Source organism: Saccopteryx leptura, chromosome 7 (genome assembly GCF_036850995.1).
Source record: "Saccopteryx leptura isolate mSacLep1 chromosome 7, mSacLep1_pri_phased_curated, whole genome shotgun sequence".
In the NCBI taxonomy this organism is placed as follows: domain Eukaryota; kingdom Metazoa; phylum Chordata; class Mammalia; order Chiroptera; family Emballonuridae; genus Saccopteryx; species Saccopteryx leptura.
Genome location: NC_089509.1, coordinates 37,890,316 through 37,911,744, shown reverse-complemented (window position 1 = coordinate 37,911,744; position 21,429 = coordinate 37,890,316). Strand labels below are relative to the sequence as shown.

The window sequence follows — 21,429 nt, the reverse complement described above, 5'->3', positions numbered from 1 at the left end:
TAAAAATTAAAAAATTCTGAATACAAGGAAAATGTGCATCAACATTAGAATTCTGTTTAGAAACAGAGCATTTTCCCTTTTTTCTTTAATCTAGCCCCATTTATAAAGTGTTTTAAATTTCTTAAAATCTCATTTCTTCTTCCAAGTTTAACTAATTCTTTTTACCAAGTGATATAGGATAAGATTACAGTCTATATTATTAGTTATATTATTAGTTGGAAAGTGGGCTGAGGAAATTAAATTCTGCTTTGGAAATAGTATAAGAGATAGTCTAATCACACAAAGCTACCAGAATAAATCAGCTCTATAGAATATAAATTAATATCCTTTTTTCTTAAAAAAAAATCCCCTGTAATATTAATAAAAATGTAATATACCTTAAAGTTTTGAATTCTTAAAATAAGAAATCAATCATGATAACAGAGTATATCAACACTGAGAAGGCAACGGGCAAGTCCAGTATGAGGTGAGGGCGCTAAGCCGAGGTTATCGTATTACAACATGGAGAGCAGTTGCAATACCTGCCACCGGGCACTACCAGCTCTCGTGGCTGTTGTTTGCACCCGGGACTTACGAGATTTTCCGGTTTGAAGCCTCATCATCAGTGTGTAAACTGAAGCTGCTCCAGAGGCAACAGGGAGAGAAGCAGCTCTGGTGGTATTTGAACTGAAGATACTCAGGCAGAGTAACCAATCTGGTGGTGGTGTAAGAGACAGATGGAACCAGAAGAAGAGGAGACAGTAGGAAAGGACAAAGTAGAGGAGAAGACAATCAGAAATGAGATGGCAGAATGGAAAGAAGAGCAACCAAAAGAAAGCCAAAAATGAAGGAAGTGTGGGGAGCAGAGAAAGAAAGGGGAGAGAGGGAGGAGGAGGAAGAGAAAAAAAATGTAAACAACTTTTGGGTATATGAAAAGCAACATGTACCATATGCCTGTACTTCTGAATGCTGTTTTTATAAGTGACAGATGCTATTAAATGACCAAATACAAAATTAGAATCCAGGCACAAATCCAGTACCACAGAACTGAAATATCATTGATACACATTGTTTAAAAGCAAAAATCTAAGCTTCAGGTCAAGTGGCATGAAAGTTACTAAGATACTGACTTTCTTGAGTGATTAGAACCTGAGAAGGATCTGTTTCTGAACTTAAAACTCTTCAAACACAAAACAGAAAAATGTGATGTTGGTTTCTTAGTTGGTCATCTTCAGGCACACCTGCTAACCGGAAATGCCATATAGCTCCTGAGTTTTTCAGAAGAGCATATCTATCATGTCCACCTCTCTATACTTTTGGTTTATTTTTCCAATTTAAAATGAATTCTAGCAGGATCTACTTGGAGCTAACTGTGAAGCAAATCAGGAATCAATGTCTCTGTACCACGCCTTCCAGAACCCAGGATTACAACTCTCCCTCCTTGGACGTGGGATGTTTCCCACATTTTCCTCACTACCCCCATACCAGAAACAATGTGCTCTCAATGAACAGTCTTTCATAATTCAATAGCAGGCATAATGAATCATTAATCAAAAATAGGGATCACTGTTAAGGTGCTAGCTAGTCAATAAATGGTACTTTCTAGGGAAGAAATGACAGAAAAGCAAATTAAAATCTACTTTGCCAGTTAGATCCCTTACATATAATTGTAACGATACTAATGGTAAGAATTTCCATTCAATTACAAAGATGTTTAGGGAATCCTTCAGGCACAACTTGCCTTTCTTCAACTTCCACATTGGCCCTTATATGTCCCTGTCCACATGTCAAGTTGATGCAGACTACCAGGTTATAAGCCCTTGGCCTACTGCAAATACCATAAGATGAATTAAAACACTGCTCTTCATTATTGTTGAATCAGTCTATACCCATTAATATTCTTGGCATTTCAAAAATATATTCCAAAAGGTTGATTAGAAGCATCATATTCAAACATCAAATCCTTCAGCAGAACTGAATTTCATTCCAGAGACTTTAACTTTTCATGACCAAAACCCAAGTCAAAGGGAGAAGCGGTAATTAAGAAGCTATCATATGTGAAAAGCCCGAAAGCCACCTATTCACTGACTCTGACCTGACACGTGGACACCATCACAATGACCCAATACCCACGGCGATCTCGAACACTGACGGGAACAAAGTCCACTTGCCAGATCAAGCCCGGAATAAGTGAGGTAAGTTTTCAAGCTACAAAGAGGAAGCAACATTCAGGGATGAGGGGCTATTAATAAAAATTTTTATTAACCTCCTGGAATACAGAAACCTTTATGAACTGACTCTAGATGATAACTCTATCTTGTCAGGTAACATTGATTTATATGCCCATGTATATTAATGTTAACTCTAAGTACAGGGCCTAGCAAATTATGGAGGCTCAAAAATGTTTTTTAATTGTAGGTATGAGTGAATGAACAATTCAGTGCTATGATACCCATTAGTGGTACCCAGCCCTCCCTTAACATGGTGGTACTTCAGCCAGGAGAGACTACAGAAGGAATCCTTAGAAGGAAATAGAAGGTTGACAACTGAGCACACCAAACAAAAGAAACATGCTTAATAACATCTCATTAACAAAAATGATCACTACAGCATTCTGAGCCTATGTTTAAGAACACGTCCCACGGAGCACGCACCTGAGTCACCACTGTATAACAGGAGAGGAGGAGCAGGCACAGTCAGCAGCAAGGTGTTCCTCAGATCCCCAGATCTCAAGGGCCTGCCTCTACCCAGAAAACAGCCTGAATCACCATGTCAACATCTCCCTGGTTCCAGAAACGTATACCCTGTAGAGACTCTGTTGTTGTATCATTTGGCAGAACTTTCTCTTTGTGCTGAATGAAGAAATGGTGTTTCCTGGAATCTACTTAATGCTACAGAGTAGGCCAAGTGATGACCCCGTGAACTCCTGAAAGAACTTTCATTTGAGATGACTGGAAATGCAAGTGCTATGTGGCAAGATTCAGTAAAACATGGCCCAGGATCATTACAGAAGGAGGGAACCCTGCTGTTCCCGTGTATCCTACCAAAGTTGCTTCCCTCCTGATGAAAGGAACTCACCGCAGTGCAGAATGTCTTCCCGAGCGGGACACACTGTTGCCCACGGGGGAGGGCAGGTTGCTCCCTCTGTGCAGGTCCTCGATGGACCTGCTCCAGGGCTTCGCTTTGTCCACCGAGCTCTCCATGGCGCTCTCCACACTTTCAAAGTCAAAACTAAAACAAAAGAGAAATGCCAGGGAGCTTAAAGATTCACACTCACACAAATGCATGGATGTGCAGAACTGGCTCCTTCCTTTCATACATCTGCACCTTAATTTGGGTAGTCCTCGCAAACAAAGAAAACTGAGAAGCAAATACAAAAGAATGTCCACGAACTCAGTGGTAGCTTCAGAAATACATAATGACAAATAGGGACCAGGCAAAATAACTGAATAACAGCAAAAATTAAATAGTGATGTAGTATTTGTATTTTACTGTAAAACTCACTAACTCGCCAATTGCCAACATTGCTACGGTGGAAGCTGGAGAAGGGGGCGGTAGAATCTTACAGATGTCTTCATTTTGCTTTAACAAGCCAATATGTTAGGCTCATACTAATTTATTCCTACCCATCAATTTTCACTGAACATTCTCTCCTTGTGTGTTGGCAAGTGTGCTTTTCCAACCATATGTGATACATTACTCACAAACTTATGAATTTGCTTTGATTTTGGAATCTCTTCTCAATGTGGTGCTCTTTAAAGTAGGACTGTTGTTTCTCTGACATTTTTTGTGGTTATTACTCATGTTAACCATGTTAGAATAAATGGCAAGTTAAGTCACTCATTCTCGCATAATTTTAGGAACAGTATTTTTAAACAGACAGGCCTTGGTGTTCTATGCATTTTCTTGTCCCAAAGTCAGTGGCTCTGCTTCCCACCCACCCACGCCTCGGCAAAAAAGAAAATTATCTATTGTTTCTACCCACAGTTCCACCGAGCAACAACACCTGACCAGATAGAGAATAAAAAGAAAGCTCTATAATTAATATCATCTGGAAGACCTTAGTGGCCATCACAGAAAACACAGCAACAATATATATTGAAAATAGTATGACTTTTTTATGAAAAAGTATAACTTTTATAAAAAGTGTGAGTGCCAAAATAAAATATTTGGTTAGAACAGTCATCTGTAAACTAGGTGATGCTCTTCGTCTATTAAATACTAATCCAGATGTCACAGAGTGGTGTATATAAGTCATTGAAATGGTCTGACGATTTTGTCAGGCCTTAGAATTCAGGAAACAGTGCTAAACATAAAAGAGGTGGAACTGAGGAATTGAATAGAACCTTGAGCACTAAAAATAGAAGCCTATAACTGATACCGGAGAAGGTAAGCCGAGGGGACAGGCCAAGATCACTGGGGTCTTCAACGCCCTCGCCAAGTCGCCCCCAGCCCCCACGCATGCAGTTCCGCTCCAGGCTCGTCCCCAGCTCTCAGGCAGCAGGAAAAGGAGCCACCTCAGAGAAAGCGCCCTTCTTGGGGTGAGCATGAGCCTGTCGCTTCACATCACAGGGGCCAGGACACTGTCCCATGCCAAGGAATAAGAAGAAACTTTTCAGCCCATTAGTTTCCAGAAAAAACATAAATTATATGTCCATATATAATTTTTCATCTAATTCATGCAAAAGAGAACCAAATTAATTGGCAAAGAAAAAAACGCTATGTTAATGCAAAGAAAGTAGAAAATTGGGAAGCAAAGCTCTGAGTTCGGATCTTTTGTTGGATTTGATCTCTGGTCGCAGACAATTAGAATCCCCTCCCGGTAGCACCGCTGTTTCCCCCTGGTTTTATGGTATTATGTGAGGGTACATTTGGAAGGGCTGGTTCACAAGTTCCATTGTAATGTAGGGAAAGGGCTAATTACACAGCAAACATAACACACAGCATGCCCTTCTTTTCATTATTCCTGAAGTTTCTTAGCCCTCCCTTAATTCCATGAAGAGTCTTCCAGATTTTAAAATATGCAACAGGGTAATAGTATTGGTTGGTCATATATACTGTTCACAAAAATTAGGGGATATTTCTAAATGAATATGAAGTGAAAAAAAAACATTTGACTTTTTTTTATTAAACAAGAACATCAGTAAAGCAAACAAGTCAAAGAAAGTTGTTTGATTATGCAAATGAGATGCAAACTCAATTATCGTGACTGAGTAGCAAGTGACATTGGTGGGGGTGAACAGAAGCATGTCCAACTGGATGAGAAACAGCCCCTGACTTTTGTGAGCAGTGTAATATGAAGGGTAAAGGAGATGAGCAGTTTTGACATAATGGAGATAAGAAATAATCTTTGGAAGGGTATGCTGTAAATAGGACTTATTTTAGAGGACAATTTCCCAGGACGATAAAAACTCGTCTTTTGGTTTTTCTTACTCTATTCTATAAAATATACAAGAGCTATCAACACTGAAACTCATCATGCCAGTTTCAGTTAATACTTCAGTTTCTGCATCCACCAAGTAGGAATAATTACAGCTTTCTCCTCACAAATTCTCAAGGAAGTAATGAAGATTATCAGAAAGCATCTGGTTAGGTCTTAGGACTTTATCAGAGTGAGGCAATATAAAAAAACAAGTTCCTGCTTTAAAAAATAAAAAAGAGTTGGGGGGGGGGGGGCGGGGAGAGAAACACCACCTGAGCCAAAATATCACACAATATTATTTCCTCAAGCCATGTGAGAGTACACCGTGGGCATGAAAATACTCTTTTGATCAAAGGAGGAAAGGTGAGAAGAGAATATCGCCTTCAGATACACACTTTTCACTCCTGTTGTAAATATTTCCAGAAGTGAAACAAATGGGGATTTTTTTTTAATAGAAACTCCTTTGGGCTTCTTTTTTTTTTTAATTTATATATTCATTTCTTTAGAGAGGAGAGAGAGAGACATAGAGAGAGAGCAAGGAGAGGGGGAGGAGCTAGAAGCATCAACTCCCATATGTGCCTTGACCAAGCAAGCCCAGGGTTTTGAACCGGCAACCTCAGCATTCCAGGTCGATGCTTTATCCACTGCGCCACCACAGGTCAGGCCACAAATGGGGAACTTAAAAATATTTATTTTGAAATTAAATTTAATGGTGTGACATGAATCAATAAGAGTACACAGGTTTCAACTGAACATCTCTACAGCATCTGAACTGTTGATTGACTTGTGTGCCCATGACCCAAAGTCAAATCATTTTCTGTCAACATATATTTGTACCTCTTTACTACAAATGGGAAAATTTTATGACTTAACAAAAACTAAGTTACATAAGTTTGACTTTCGCCCCCCCTCTGCTCCAGTGTTTTCTCCCCGTCACCTTTAGGAAGGAGGAGTCAAACCAATACAAATACATAAAAAGTAAAAAGGGGAAGCCTCTTCTTACCCTCTCCTCCAGTTTGGTATCTATTTCTCTATTTACTAGCTCATGCAAATATGTATATATATGTAATTTTTTAAAATAAAAAGGAGTCACATTTTTGAATATTGCTTTCGTCACTCAACAATGTAGCATATACCTTTTAGTAAGTGTTAGAGCATTTACTATATGCGATTTAGGTACTAAAGAAAGTTCTTTTTAAAGTAAGGACTCAGGCCTCTAAGGGTAATTTTTACTCTGCTGTTTTATTTCTGCCTTAAAAGCGTTTCTAATTACATTGTGAGATTTGCTTTTAGTTATTTGAATAGAAACAAACCTCCTTAAACCAATACCACATCTGCTTCTGGTTTCTCCCGTCGGCGCAGTGTATAATTGAACCACTGAGCTGCATCTTCTGTGACCACATAAAATTCAAAAGGAACAAGCCAAGTTTTACTTACGTTACCGCATACTGAGCAAATGACAGATACTCCACGAGAACATCAAGACCTTTGTTTTCTTCATTCAAAAACTCTCTGACCCATCTGTTGGGGGGAAAAAAAAATCATTGGGGAGATTCATCACAGGCTATGTCCTAAAAAGCTACAGTGAAAACTTTGGTATTTCCACCATAAACATTCATTGCCTGAAAGGAAACAGGGAGTAAGGAAGCCTAGACTCTACCACATGCAGTAGGAGCTTTCAGGTATGACAGCGAAGACCCCAACATTTCCAAGTGCAACAATAGGGGGCAACAGGTACATGCGTACCTTCTTTGCTTATTACTGCTCCAGAGACTCAAGATAACCCATAAGAAACTTTCTGATAAAAAGGAACTGGTTAACTGTACTTTTTCTACCATAACTGATCCACAGCCTGCTTGCTAAGGAGCCAAGAGTGCACGGGGAATGAGGCCGACTGGGGACATGACGACATAACCGCTGAAATCCAGGCGTGAGGCCAAATTCACGTTCAGCTCTCTCTTGGCACACTAAGCTGTAGAAAACACTGAACCAGCCAATGAGAGACCAGTGTTTACGGGCTTCTGGAAATTCAATAGGGATGATTTGCTTAATTTTTTTCCATGAATGTTAAAACTTTTTAAGAAGTTGCAGACACCGCACACCATCATCAGAATTGAGACATGACAAATATGTTTTTTAAAAATATATTTAAAAATAGTACCACCTTGCATTTGAATGGTAGATTTGAAATGCAGTTCACTTTTTTTTTTAACCAATTTTTATTCATTTTTCATAATAATGCCTAGAGATGAAGTGGACTGGTAACCTTCAGGTTCTGAGGATAAATAGCTGTTACCCCACCTTACAGATTTCCTCCAGGGCGTTCATCTTCAGTTAACACGTGATACTCTTTTGAAACGCCAACAAATAATAAGTAAAAAAGTCTGCCACTATCACAGAAGTAGAACCTGAGGTACATCTGCCAGCAACATTCAAAAATAACCGCCTTCTTCCAGGAACAGCAAGCCGACAGGGCCCACCTGCTGTGGGCACGGTAGTGAGTATGGAAGCTGTTAGAACCACAGGTCAGTTCTACCACGTGTCCTTAAGAATGAGCAGCCCCTTAAGGTCTTTGTCTTAAAGAAAGAAATAAGTATGGTGGACTTGGGATGACTGTTTTTTATTTTTGCTTTTTGGAGGATGTTTTCTTGGTTTTTGTTTTATCCTCAAAGTTCATTCTTTCTTTTTTAAAAAAAGATTTATTTATTGCTTTTTAGCAAAAAAGGGAGGGAGGGAGGGAGGGAGGGAGGGAGGGAGGGAGGGAGAAACACGGATCTGTTCCCGTATGTGCCCTTTATAGGGGATCGAACTGGCAACTTTTGCATATAGGGATGACACTCTAACCAACAGAGCTTTCCGGCCAGGGCCATTCTTTCTTTCTAGTCCTGTCATCTCTAAAATATAAACTCATGTCTGCAGGTGGTTCCAGGAGTCAGCAAGGTGGGGAAAAAAGGACAGCTTGCCTCGAATTTTCCCTAAGACTCAGGCAAACTATCATAAAATGCATGCACTTAACGTAGTCACACATAAGCAAATAACATGCAATTTAAGAGACCTTAGTTGGCAACACTGGCAAGGAAAAACACCACCTATGGGGCCTCACCGAGTGGCTCTGTACAGAGCTTACTGAGACCAGCAGCAGTGGCTCCTGGGTGCAGCGGAAGCTGCAGTTCAAAACCACCACATATAGTCTCGTGGCATCTGCTTCTACGTACTTACTTTCATTTGATTTATTTTAATAACTCTCTTTACCACTAGGCTTCAGGAGATAGTAGACATTTTTAAGTCCCAATAATTAAAAGCTTAAAATAGTTAAAGAATCTTTTTATCTTTTTACAACTGGTAAGAGACTAAATGAAGACTGAAATACACTGTGAAAATCGGATGACTACCTGCTCCTGAAACCCAAGCCCCTCAGCTCCTCGACCGGTCTGGTCTATGGGCTCTGATTACTCCACCTGCACCGGCCCCTGGTGGTGGGTGCACAGCAGGAAGCCCCACAGCAGGCAGCGGGGTCATCTTTCTAATAGAAAAAGTCACTACAGGGTTTAGATTTTCCAGTACAGTCTCAGCTCTACATATTTGCTTTGTTTGTTTTTAAATTTTTTCTCTTCTGAAAAATGTATTTATTAATTTTAGAGAAAGAGAAAGGGAAAGACAGACAGGAACACTGATTTCTGTTCCTGTGTGTGCCCTGTCCGGGGATCGAACCCAAAACCTTTCCATATTGGGATGCCACTCTACCAAACTGAGCTGTCAGGCCAGGGTCTACGTGTTCTCAGTGGCCCAGGAAAATACTCTAATTTAGAAGTTGGGAAGAACAGCCATGTGGGCCCTTCTGGCTGATCTTCCAGACACTGCCTCTTAAAAGCAGAGATGGTCCAGGACACTCTGAGGACCTGTCATCGTCTCGACATGACCATCTCACCTCACTTAGGAAGTGCAGCCATGAACTGGAGAGGAGGCCAACGACTCAAAGATCATTTTAAAAAGGGAGGGGTGGCAAGAAGGAAAGGAAGAAGAGAAAGAAAGGAAAGTGAGTAGGAAATAGCCAAGTACAATCAGAGTTATAATTCTCTTGACTCAAAATGCTAAAATGCAATATTTTGATGCAGGGATGGACTATTCATTAGCTTCTCTTACTTCAATTCAATGCGCTTATCAGTACTCTCATGCCCAATTGATGACTTTGAGTAAAAGTGCCTTGAAATCAATTTTCAAAGTGAAAGGCAGGAGCCAGCTGCTCAGTTTTTAAAAAGCCAGCTAGAGGGTGACGTGTCCTGCCTCCGAGAGGTGGGATTTTCTAAGCTGCAGGATAGTCCCTGGGTCTATGATCTGGCCCAGGCAGCCCTAGGTGATTTAGGAAATATTTAGATAAAAATTCACCATAGCTGATTGACTGTGAATACCTTACCCTCTTTGTCAAGTGATATCAGGTTAGTAAACTCACTTCAGAAAAATAAAAGCTTTGAATTGAAAACAACAAAGAACACAACCTTCACTTTTCCCATCCTCTTAATCCCTGTCCCTTCCACACCTGGAATATTCTGTACAGGGGGAGAACAGAGGTGAGACTAATATTCCGTGGAAATGAAAAAAGATAGAAAAGAAAATAGGTAAAGATGAAAAGGGGACAACTTTTAAACCAGTATCTTGTATCTAATGACAAAAAAAATACGAATGCCCTATTCTGCAGACTTATGTATATAATCATGCAATTAAACAGCATAAATGTAGGGTTCCTGTAGTCAACTTCCATTTTCATCTCTGAGCATGCTACACACACTTTTTCTATATATTACCAATATGCAAACAGTTTCAAATTGGATAATTATAGGTTTCATAAGGTAGAATTATTTCTGACTCTGACAGCAAGCATCAGTTGCTAAGTACCTCACAGATTCACGGTGATTGCCATATGCTGTGAATGTGAATTAGGCAAATTCCCAATCAGCTAGCTGCTCAGGGAGTTGGAAGAGATGCGGTCATGAAAAACAGCTCTGGAGAAAAACCTTCTCCAAGGAAGAGCTCAAAGTGCAGATGCCAGCAGTTACTACATTTCATTGCAGACAGGTCAAAGCTTCACTTCCCAGCTGCTGTTTTCTCTGTGCCCCAAATCTTAGAACTTCATTATTCTCATGTAGACACATGAGAGAAAGAGGCAAATGGTGAATTCCCTTTGCCAGTCTCTTATAGAGAGCTGTTGTCGACATGGTAGGAACTGTCATGGCTGAAAAAATCATGAAAAAAACAACCACAGACGCAAGAGAGAGAAGCGTCACCCAGATTCATCATTAGCTACCATATCTAGGAGACAGTGTCACAAATTGGTTCTCAAAGTACAGCCTGCATACCACGAGGGCTTCCCTGAGACCCTGCCAGGGACTTGTGGAGTAATAACTGTTTCCATACAAATATTAAGAAAGTAATATTTGTTTTTGTCACTATGCTGACACTTGTATGGATGGTAAAGAAATGCATATAAAACTGTTGCCACCAAAGAATACACCTATTCATTGTATTCTTTGCCCCATGCACTTGGGAGGACAAAAGTCAGCTTCACTTGAAACTGTCCTTAGTGGGCCCTGGCCGGTTGGCTCAGCGGTAGAGCGTCGGCCTGGCATGCGGGGGACTCTGGGTTTGATTTCCGGCCAGGGCACATAGGAGAAGCGCCCATTTGCTTCTCCACCCCCCCCTCCTCCTTCCTCTCTGTCTCTCTCTTCCCCTCCCGCAGTCGGGGCTCCATTGGAGCGGGGATGGCCGGGGCGCTGGGGATGGTTCCTTGGCCTCTGCCCCAGGCGCTGGAGTGGCTCTGGTCGCGGCAGAGCGACGCCCCGGAGGCGCAGAGCATCGACCCCCTGGTGGGCGGAGCGTCGCCCCTGGTGGCCGTGCCGGGTGGATCCCGGTCGGGCGCATGCGGGAGTCTGTCTGGCTGTCTCTCCCTGTTTCTAGCTTCAGAAAAATACAAAAAAACAACAACAACAAAAAAAAAAACCTGTCCTTAGTGAAGCAATAGCAACTATTGATCTTATTAAACCTTCCTCCTTGAATACACATCTTTACATTTCTGCGTGACACAATGGGAAGCCCATGCAGAGCACTTCTGCCCACCCCAGTGCCACCGGGACCTCGAGGATAAACCCTGGTGGACTATTGCTACCGCTCATTTACATAGACAATGACTGACGAGCGCTGGGGACCCGGTCTGGGAGCTTAGCAGATATTTTCTCTAAAGTGAATGAAGTGACCCTGTCATTTTGAGAAAAACAACTGGTGGTATTTGCTGTCAATGATAAAATTTGAGCTTTCGAACAAAAAAGAAGTTAGAATTTTGGAACATTTGTATTCATCACCATGAGCTTGACAGCTTTCCAATACTTAAAATATACTCTGATGAGACTGGTGGTTACTAACAAATGTGATTGTTTTTATCATGTACAATAAAATATGTCAATGTTTGGGAGATCGGGTTAGCTCAGTGAAACAATATTTTCCAAATGACCAATTCCTGTGTTAGAAAATTACTACTGGGTAAAAACACTCATTCAAGGGCAAGATAACAAAATTGATTTTAGTATAACAGAGAACAAAAACTCATTGATATAGTTTCACATTTCACATTACAGCTAACTTTAAGAAATTGCTACTTCTTGAATTTTGGTGTAATTTCAAAGAAGAATATCCACAACTGTCAAAAGGTTATTTAAAAACTCCTCCTAAAAGGGAACTCTCCAGCGCTGCTGGTGGAAATGCAGACTGGTGCAGCCACTGTGGAAAACAGTATGGAGATTCCTCAAAAAATTAAAAATCGTACTGCCTTATAACCCAGAGATTCCACTCCTGGGTATAAATACAAAGAAACCCAAAACACTCATTCAAAAGAATATATGTACCCTATGTTCACTGCAGCATTATTTACAATAGCCAAGCTATGGAAGCAATGCAAGTGTCCATAAACAGACTATTGGATTAAAAAAATGTGGTACATACATGCAATGGAATACTAGCTGTAAAAAAGAATAAAATCTTAACACTTGTGACAGCATGAATGGACTAAGAGGGTATTATGCTAAGTGAAATAAGTCAGAGAAAGATTTCACTTATACGTAGAATCCAAAGGACAATATAAGTGAACAAACGAAACAGAAACAGACTCACAGACTCAGAGAACAGATCAATGGTTGCCAGAGGGGAGGGGGTTTAGGGAACTGGGTGAAAAAGATTAAGGGATCGAGAAGTATAGATTAGTAGTTACAAAACAGTCATGGGAATGCAAAGTAGAGCATAGGAAATACAGGCAGTGATACTGCAGTAAGTATGTGTGGGTCCAGGTGGGATCACACTGAGGGACCACTTTATCAAGCACACGGTGGTCTAGCCACTATGCTGTACATCTAAATAAAAATACTGAATTTAAACTGTAATTGAAAAAAATTTAAACAATAAAATTATATATTAAAAACCCCACAAAACTACTTTTTCCAAGTGTGTATCTGTTTAAGGCCAGGTTTTCTTCACATACATCAACCAAAACAACACAGCCCAGCAAACTGAAAGCAACAGTAGAGGATCCAGCTGCCTCCTATTAACAAGACATTCAAGAGATTTGTAAACATGTAAATTAATGCCATTCCTGTCATTAATTTCCTCTGCTTTGGAAAAGTTGTTTTTATGTAATATGTTATTTGTGCTGTATTATGTTTATTATTTTGTATTTACATATTTACAGTTACTAAATATTTAATAAATATTAAATTTTATTGAAGAAACATTTAAAATGTATCCATTTAAATTTCCAATATGGTAAACATTAATAGGTAAAACCTGTAAAAATACAAGCTTATTGGGGTTCAAAATAATGAGAGGAAAGGTGTCCTAAAATTAAAAAATTTATGAACTACTGGTTTTAGCCTGACCAGGTGGTGGCGCAGTGGATGAAACATTGGACTGGGATGCCGAGGACCCAGGTTCGAGATCCAAAGGTCATCTGGCTTGAGCAAAAAAAAAAAAAAGCTCAACAGCTTGGACCCAAGGTCGCTGGCTCAAGCAAGGGGTTACTCGGTTTGCTGTGGCCCCATGGTCAAGGCACATATGAGAGAGCAATCAATGAACAACTAAGGTGTCATAATGCACAACGAAGAGCTGATGATTGATGTTTCTCATCTCTCCGTTCCTGTCTGTCCCTGTCCATCCCTCTCTCTGTCTCTGTAAAAAAAAAAAAGAAAAAAGAAAAAAAAAAGAACTACTGCTTTTATAGCAGGCTTGGACATATCTAGGTTTGAATCTCAGTGCTTCTACATTGTGTGAACTTGAGCAAGATAATTAGCTGACTCAGCTCTCATCTGTAAAATGGAGGTTCAGAGGTAAAAGGTAATAAAAAAAAGATACTATATGTAAAATATAAATAATACATTTAACATGCCTAATACAATGCTTAAGCCATGACAAAATGATAACAACCTTGAGCATTTCCGAAAAGCATCATCTAAGAATGAATGAATCGTAGGCTAGATTGACACACACACAGCTCATACATGTTTTATTCCTCTTAAAATGAGCCTTAGTTCTTCTTTGCTCTTTCCTTTTTGTTTTTGGTTTGGCCCTGCCCACATTGTTTCACAAAAAAGCTGGGAGTGGCCCTGGCCGGTTGGCTCATTGGTAGAGCATCGGCCTGGCGTGCAGGAGTCCCGGGTTCGATTCCCGGCCAGGGCACACAGGAGAAGCGCCCATCTGCTTCTCCACCCCTCCCCCTCTCCTTCCTCTCTGTCTCTCTCTTCCCCTCCCGCAGCCAAGGCTCCATTGGAGCAAAGATGGCCCGGGCGCTGAGGATGGCTCTGTGGCCTCTGCCTCAGGCGCTAGACTGGCTCTGGTCGCAACAGAGCGACGCCCCGGATGGGCAGAGCATCTCCCCCTGGTGGGCATGCCGGGTGGATCCCGGTCAGGCGCATGCGAGAGTCTGTCTGACTGTCTCCCCATTTCCAGCTTCAAAAAAATGCAAAAAAAAAAAAAAAAGCTGAGAGTCCCTGAGGGAAGATATTACTGAGCAGTGTCTCGGTTCCTCCCCCTTTCCACAAACGCTCCACTTGCACATTCCCCCTCCAACCACATCCTCTCGACTTTCCCAAGGAAATCAGGTGAAATGAGCATCATTCAGATTTTCCATGACTTTGTACTCAGGATGAAAATTAAATTTCTACAATAGGGACTTTTACTAAAATAAATTACCTACCATAAGAGAAAGCCTACACCTCAGTCCATGGAATAAAGCCCGAAAAAATCTACTGAGCTAACTACTACACTATCACTGACATTTGAATTTTATCACCATGACATCCAAAACATCGTGACATATGCCTGCTCACACTGCCTGGCCAATGTGCTCTGACATTACTTTGGTCCTTTCAAGTCATTTCAAGAACTTGGATAAGTCATAATGCATTTCTTCTCTATTGTCATAATTCCTAAGAATAAGTGAATGAGATTATTTCTAGTCCAATTCTTATTTCAATTTAGCTCAAAGAAAATTAATTTTCTTTCCCAGAAGATTGCTCCATTTATAGAGTTTTAAGTTAATATCACAACTCAGAACAAACCCTTTGCTTAACAAAGCTATATCTTGGAATGTTACCTCAGCAAAGCCCTTCACTTTAACCCTGAAATATAAGTCTGGGCCAAGAATAAATTATTTAGGACAGTTTTTTTTTGTTTTTTTTTTACAGAGACAGAGAGAGTCAGAGAGAGGGATAGATAGCGACAGACAGACAGGAACGAAGAGGGATGAGAAGCATCAATCATCAGTTTTTCGTTGCGACACCTTAGTTGTTCATTGATTGCTTTCTCATATGTGCCTTGACCGTGGGCCTTCAGCAGACCGAGTAACCCCTTGCTCAAGCCAGCGACCTTGGGTCCAAGCTGGTGAGCCCTGCTCAAACTAGATGAGCCCGCGCTCAAGCTTGTGACCTCGGGGTCTCGAACCTGGGTCCTCCACATCCCAGTCCGACGCTCTATCCACTGCGCCACCACCTGGTCAGACAGGACAAGTAGATTTTAAATGTAATTTTTCCTTTTAATTTCTGGTAAGCAACAATCTCCTAGGTATCAGGGACATTTTTAGATAGAGGAAGCAACATTCTCTGCATGGAATTCCTCAGGGATATATTACATAATATTGTTGAATTATTATTAGATATAATATTTTCAACAAGCATCACAACAAACAACAGCTATCATATAGTGAGTAATTATTATGTATTAAACCCTAAATTGAATCTTTTATAAGTTACTTCATTTAATCTTTACAACATTTCTATGGAGTATAAGTAAAATATGTTTTAAGCACATAAGTTATCCTTATTTAGAGAAGTTAACAGATCATATGGCAAGTACAGAGCACTTATGTAACTTACCTAAAGCCAAATAACAAATAAGGTGCATAGAAAAAATCTGAACCAAGACCTCACTTTTTCATAAGGCAGATGGGCACCCAATGACCTTTCTATTATGGTGTCTTAAAGAGTACAATGAATTCTATAGATCCCTTAGTTAGAACCTTGCATTCCAAGAATTCCTCACTACATTAATTATTTTCACATCAGTGAGTAACGTTTCAGAAAACTTCCCAGCCAAATGAGTTCAAGCCAGTTAGTTTCCATAATGAAGAGTCCAGTTCAGGTTTGGGTTTTCAGGACAGGCAAGATAGGTCAAAATCCCAGCGTGCGGCTTCATTCCATATAAGGTTATGCCAGTAATGGGTTGCATACAACAGAAAATGCACCTCCGTGCATTTTTCTGCTACCAAAGGCAAAGCTTTCAAAGTGCCTCACATAGGTGGTAAATAGGGAAAATTTCAGCTGGAGAAGATGAAAGAAATGTAAGAATCTATCAACATGTCCATAGTATCCTAAACAACAAACCACTCCAATTGCTTGCAGACTTGCACTGGCTTCAACCCAACCAGGGCTCTACAATTCAGCCAACTCTGTATTGGAAATGATCATCCCTGCTTTGGTATTTGATGGTCAATTTCACATTATTCCAGCAATGCTTGAAGAAATGCTTTTTGACAATTTGTAGAAATTCTGGCTGCAGCTCATTCTAACACTTTCAGTCCAGAAGTAGTGCCAACAATATAGGGTTGGGCCTTACCCAATGGAATCTAGCTCCTGATCCACAAATATTGGAAAGTATGTAAATTTCCCGAGCTTGGATGCCCAACTGTATTAAATTACCACCACTTTCACCCCCAATAGACAAGACTCATTGCTTTGATCCCAGAGCCCTGATTATCTTATTTCCTTTCAGGGAAAGGGCTGCCAGGTTAGGCAACATAAGAAAAAGAACACAGCACTTAGAATAAAAGCACCTGGCTCTACAGCTAGAGAGTAAAATGAGGGACATGGTAATCCTTAATTTCTCTTCCAGTTCTAAATCATGATTCTATGATCCATGGTTCGATAGCCCATTTTGGGGGATAAAGGTGACATTCAACTTTAGTGAGAATCAGTCTATTTTTTGAATTTTTCATTCTCAAGGTGACAGACGTGCAAAGTTATCCTCTAGGACAGGGGTCGGGAACCTATGGCTTGCGAGCCAGATGTGGCTCTTTTGATGGCTGCATCTGGCTCGCAGACAAATCTTTAATAAAAAAAATAATAGCGTTAAAAATATAAAACATTCTCATGTATTACAATCCATTCATTTCCTACCACTCATGTTCATGGTTGCAGGTGGCTGGAGCCAATCACAGCTGTCCTCCAGGACAACACCAAATTTTTATTGGATAATGCATAACGTACACAAGTCATTATATGGCTCTCACAGAATTACATTTTAAAATATGTGGCGTTCATGGCTCTCCCAGCCAGTTTCCTGACCCCTGCTCTAGGAAATGAACATTGTCACCCGGACTACATCTGGCTTGATTTCAACCTTGCACTTTGGCAATTTAAAAAAGCTTATTCCAAAACAACTGAAAATTAAGCACTTCAATGGCTCATAGCAAACATAGTCTAAAGTAGAAGTAAACTGTTATTTATATACTTATTTCACAAAATACTCTGTGAAACTGTAAAGTAATATATATATACGTAAAACTTCATTTTCAATAGAACTGCAAAGAATGCTACAAGGAAAAAGTCTAAAAGATTTAAGTCTATAATCTTCTCATTGTAAAACTCAAAGACTCATAATTCAAGGGTTAAATAACTTTCTGGGTTTTAAACAGAAACTTTAGGAAGAACTCAGGATACAAAATAGGATGTGTAATATCACTCTGCCTTGGAGATAAACCATCTTATTTTGAAGGTACTGTACAATTATGTCATGGAGTTGCACTTGCTTAAGTCAAAGCAACCATGTTGCTGCTTGAAAAACTCTTAGAAATGCTTAGCGAAGAGATTCCTCAAGCTCTTGTCTAGAGTGGATTTACATTTCCTGGTCCTGAAATTTTGAGATGTAGAAGAGACTCAGAACAAAGTATCTAAGTGCAATGAGGTACATTACGTAACATCACTCCAGCTTTTGTCCCTTCTGGCCAGAAGAAAGGTCAGGGAATTAAGGAAAGGAGAATAGAGCAATTTAAAATAAGCAGCTCGGAAAACTCCCAAGAAGGCTCAGAGATCTTCCAGGATCTCTGTTGACCTTACTTGTTGGGGTTCCTATTGCCAAAGAATTATTATGCAGACAAGAGACCAAGCACTTACTACTGCATCCAAGCAAAGAATTTTTAGCATGGTTATAAATATCCCAAATTAAGGGCTGTCTGTCCTGCTTCTACTGATTCTTGTACAGTGAGCAGTTCAAATACCAACACAGGTTCCACCCGTCTAAACCTCAGTCTCCGAACCTAGAAAGCACAGTAAGGGAGCTTCACTCTTTGGATATGATACAGTCACTCTGTAAAGCCTTGAGGCTAAAATGTTAAATGGGCACACTTACCCAATATGGTTGGTTCTTAAAGAAATTTCCAGTTCTCTTAGCACTTGTGTGGATTCTTGAACACGCCGTCTGAATTTCTAGAATTCAAGAACACATATTCTCACAAAACATATTTTAGCAACTGCCAAAACTGTAACTTACTTGTAATAATTTAACACCATATGAAAATATCTCTGCTTCTGACATGGGCTTTTCTCACATTTCTTTTTGCAAAGCACACAAATTTTTCTCATCAGCTTATGCAAGAGGATTGGGAAAAATTACTCATTTTATGTACTAAGTGTATTCAAATAAGTAGACTATTTTTCCCTACTCTACAATACAGTAATAGTCATCAATATATATGTCTATGTGCCAGGGTACCTAAGACCACCCCAGTTTCAATGCTTCACTAGGACTCAGCATATCGCTGTCCTTATGGCTAGGATTTATTATAGCACAAAGACAGAGGTTCAATCAGCAACGGGAAATGATACTTGGGGTGAAGTCTGGGGGAAACTAGACATAAGCTTCCAAGAGAAGTCCCAGCAGAGTCACAAATAACAGTATTTGTGAAATGTTGTCCCAGGCCGGGAAGCCCATTAGAGACTCGATGCCCAGGGTTTTTACTGGGGGCTGGCTCATTTAGGCACTCTCAGTCTAACACATCCCAGAAGTGCAGACTCCCAGAAGGAAAAACAGGCAGTCAGCACAAACCATGCTGTTAGCATAAATAGTCTAGGCATTAGGAGTCACTCTTCTCAGGGAATGGTGGGACTCTCCCAAAATTCAAGTTCCCAGTTGACCATCAGGAGACAACCTTGCTAGCAGGTCTTCCTAAGATAACAGTCTCAGGCTTGCTATGTTAATTCTTTTCTGCATGACCTGACATTTTCTAAAAATAAACATTCATAGTTACCTCTGCCCGTGAGTCCTCACCTGGAAGGTCTGTGCTCTGAAGCCCCTCCCTCCTACTTTTGGAATGTCCTCCCTCATTTCCATGCCTATAAAATCCCACTGGTCCTTCCATAACTCCTTCATGTCTTTCTTCTTCAATGAATCTTCCCTCTGATAGTAAATGTATCCACCTCTCTGGCTTTTCAACTCCAAATAACCTTCCAGGTTTCACTGAGTTGCACTATACATCAGTTCTGTGGAACACAATTTCCGATAGAAACATTTATTTATGGTAACTCAAGTCTTGGGTCACTCTGGAAGAAGGATATTTGATGTACAATGCCTTCTAAGATGAGTTTCGGGGTTTTTGTTGTTGTTGTTGTTTTTTACAGAGTCAGAGAGAGGGATAGACAGACAGGAACGGAGAGAGATGAGAAGCATCAATCATCAGTTTTTCATTGCGACATCTTAGTTGTTCATTGATTGCTCTCTCATATACGCCTTGACCGCAGGCCTTCAGCAGACCAAGTGACCCCTTGCTCGAGCCAGCAATCTTGGATCCAAGCTGGTGAGCTTTGCTCAAACCAGATGAGCCCGCGCTCAAGCTGGCGACCTTGGGGTCTCGAACCTGGGTCCTTCCACATCCCAGTCCGACGCTCTATCCACTGCGCCACTGCCTGGTCAGGCTAAGATGAGTTCTATGCTTTCTGTCCTATAGATCCACATCACCTTCATGTTACACTGTTTTTAGGAAAAGGCTTTGGGAATTCTCACTCAGGATATTAAGACCCCTTTCCTACTGCCATAACTGTGGGGTAAACAGTGTCGTCAACTCCAACGCATGCAAGGACAGGAAAGAAGGAGAAAGTCTGGAAAGGAGGATTCCAGGACATGGGGTGGGCGGAGCTGTGCCAGACCACAGGTGGAACCTGGTGCCCAGTGAAGAGCTGGAACCTTGCTCAGCATGGGCGGGCTCCTGTCATTCTCTTCCCCTCTTCTGAAGGCCCTTTGCTTCTGCCACAACTGCTCCTCACCAGGGCCCTATGGAAGCAAACCGTCTCACACGTTTCCCCTGGTTGACATCCCTAAAGCACCCCAGAGACATTCTCGGGATTTTAGAATTTAGGTACAGTGGGATATGTGATATAAATGCATCCTCAATGCAGTGAAAAAAGGACACCCCCTCTCTTATCAAGAAAGACCTAAAGACTGGCAGAATCATCCACAGTTTAGAGACACTTACGCCACTGCTTCCTGGAGTGCTTTCCAGCAATGAGGAATGCAGATTACCTAGGGCAGGTGTCCCCAAACTATGGTCCGTGGGCCGCATGCGGCCCCCACTGCACTTCCGGAAGGGGCACCTCTTTCACTGGTGGTCAGTGAGAGGAGCACTGTATGTGGAGGCCCTCCAACAGTCTGAGGGACAGTGAACTGGCCCCGTGTGTAAAAAGTCTTGGGACCCCTGACCTAGGGTCTACAGCCACATGGCCAGGAAACCACTTCCAGGTGTGCTGCCTGCTCCAGATGGCCCATGCCCATGTCAGAGTCACAGGACTTGGGCTTTACACTTGCGGCCTCTAGAAACAACTGAGTGATCCTGGCTATACATTTGCTCAGTTCTGACTGGCTCCTGAGGTCTTCGCCCATTCCCAACCCTGCCATATGCTTCAAGGGGAAGGCCATCCCTTCCAGACACTGCCAGCCCCCGGGCACCCCGCAAAGCACCGGGAACATAACAGAGTATAAAAGAGGGGGCACTGAAGGACTGAGAGGCAGGTGTCTGAACAAAGCTCAATAAAAACTCTATGATGGAAACACAGCAGACATTTATTAGCCACTTACTGAAAACCACATGATCCCTAAAGTAAAACTAAACTGACTTTGCCCTTGTACTATACTTCCTCGTGAACGGTTTGATTTTAAGCCAGACAACAGAGAAGCCTAGGCACCTGCTTCTCTAAACACATAAACCAGAGACTGCAACCTTTTTCATCTCACAGCACATGTGAACTACTTACTGACATTCTGCAGCATACCATATATATATATAGATATATATAGATATATATATAGATATATATACACACACACACACACATACATATATATATATTGCCAATTTGATTTTTTTTTAAAATAGGTATAATCTTGATTCAGTCATACCACATAGCTATTGTTGTGTTGGCTATTGTCATTTTTAAAAAATTGTTATTATT

At 40.9% G+C, this 21,429-nt stretch overlaps 1 protein-coding gene across 4 annotated transcripts in view; it reads right to left on the bottom strand.

Moving 5' to 3' along the window:
• FMNL2 (formin like 2) overlaps nucleotides 1–21,429 on the bottom strand; it is a 350,215-nt gene that overhangs the window by 96,182 nt on the left and 232,604 nt on the right. For all 4 annotated transcript variants that reach the window (XM_066345365.1, XM_066345367.1, XM_066345363.1 and 1 more), the window contains exons 4-6: nucleotides 18,338–18,414; nucleotides 6,839–6,922; nucleotides 3,058–3,210 (exon numbers count right to left, since the gene is read on the bottom strand). In XM_066345365.1, the coding sequence (XP_066201462.1) occupies nucleotides 3,058–3,210; nucleotides 6,839–6,922; nucleotides 18,338–18,414 (314 nt within the window). The remainder of the gene's footprint in view (nucleotides 1–3,057; nucleotides 3,211–6,838; nucleotides 6,923–18,337; nucleotides 18,415–21,429) is intronic.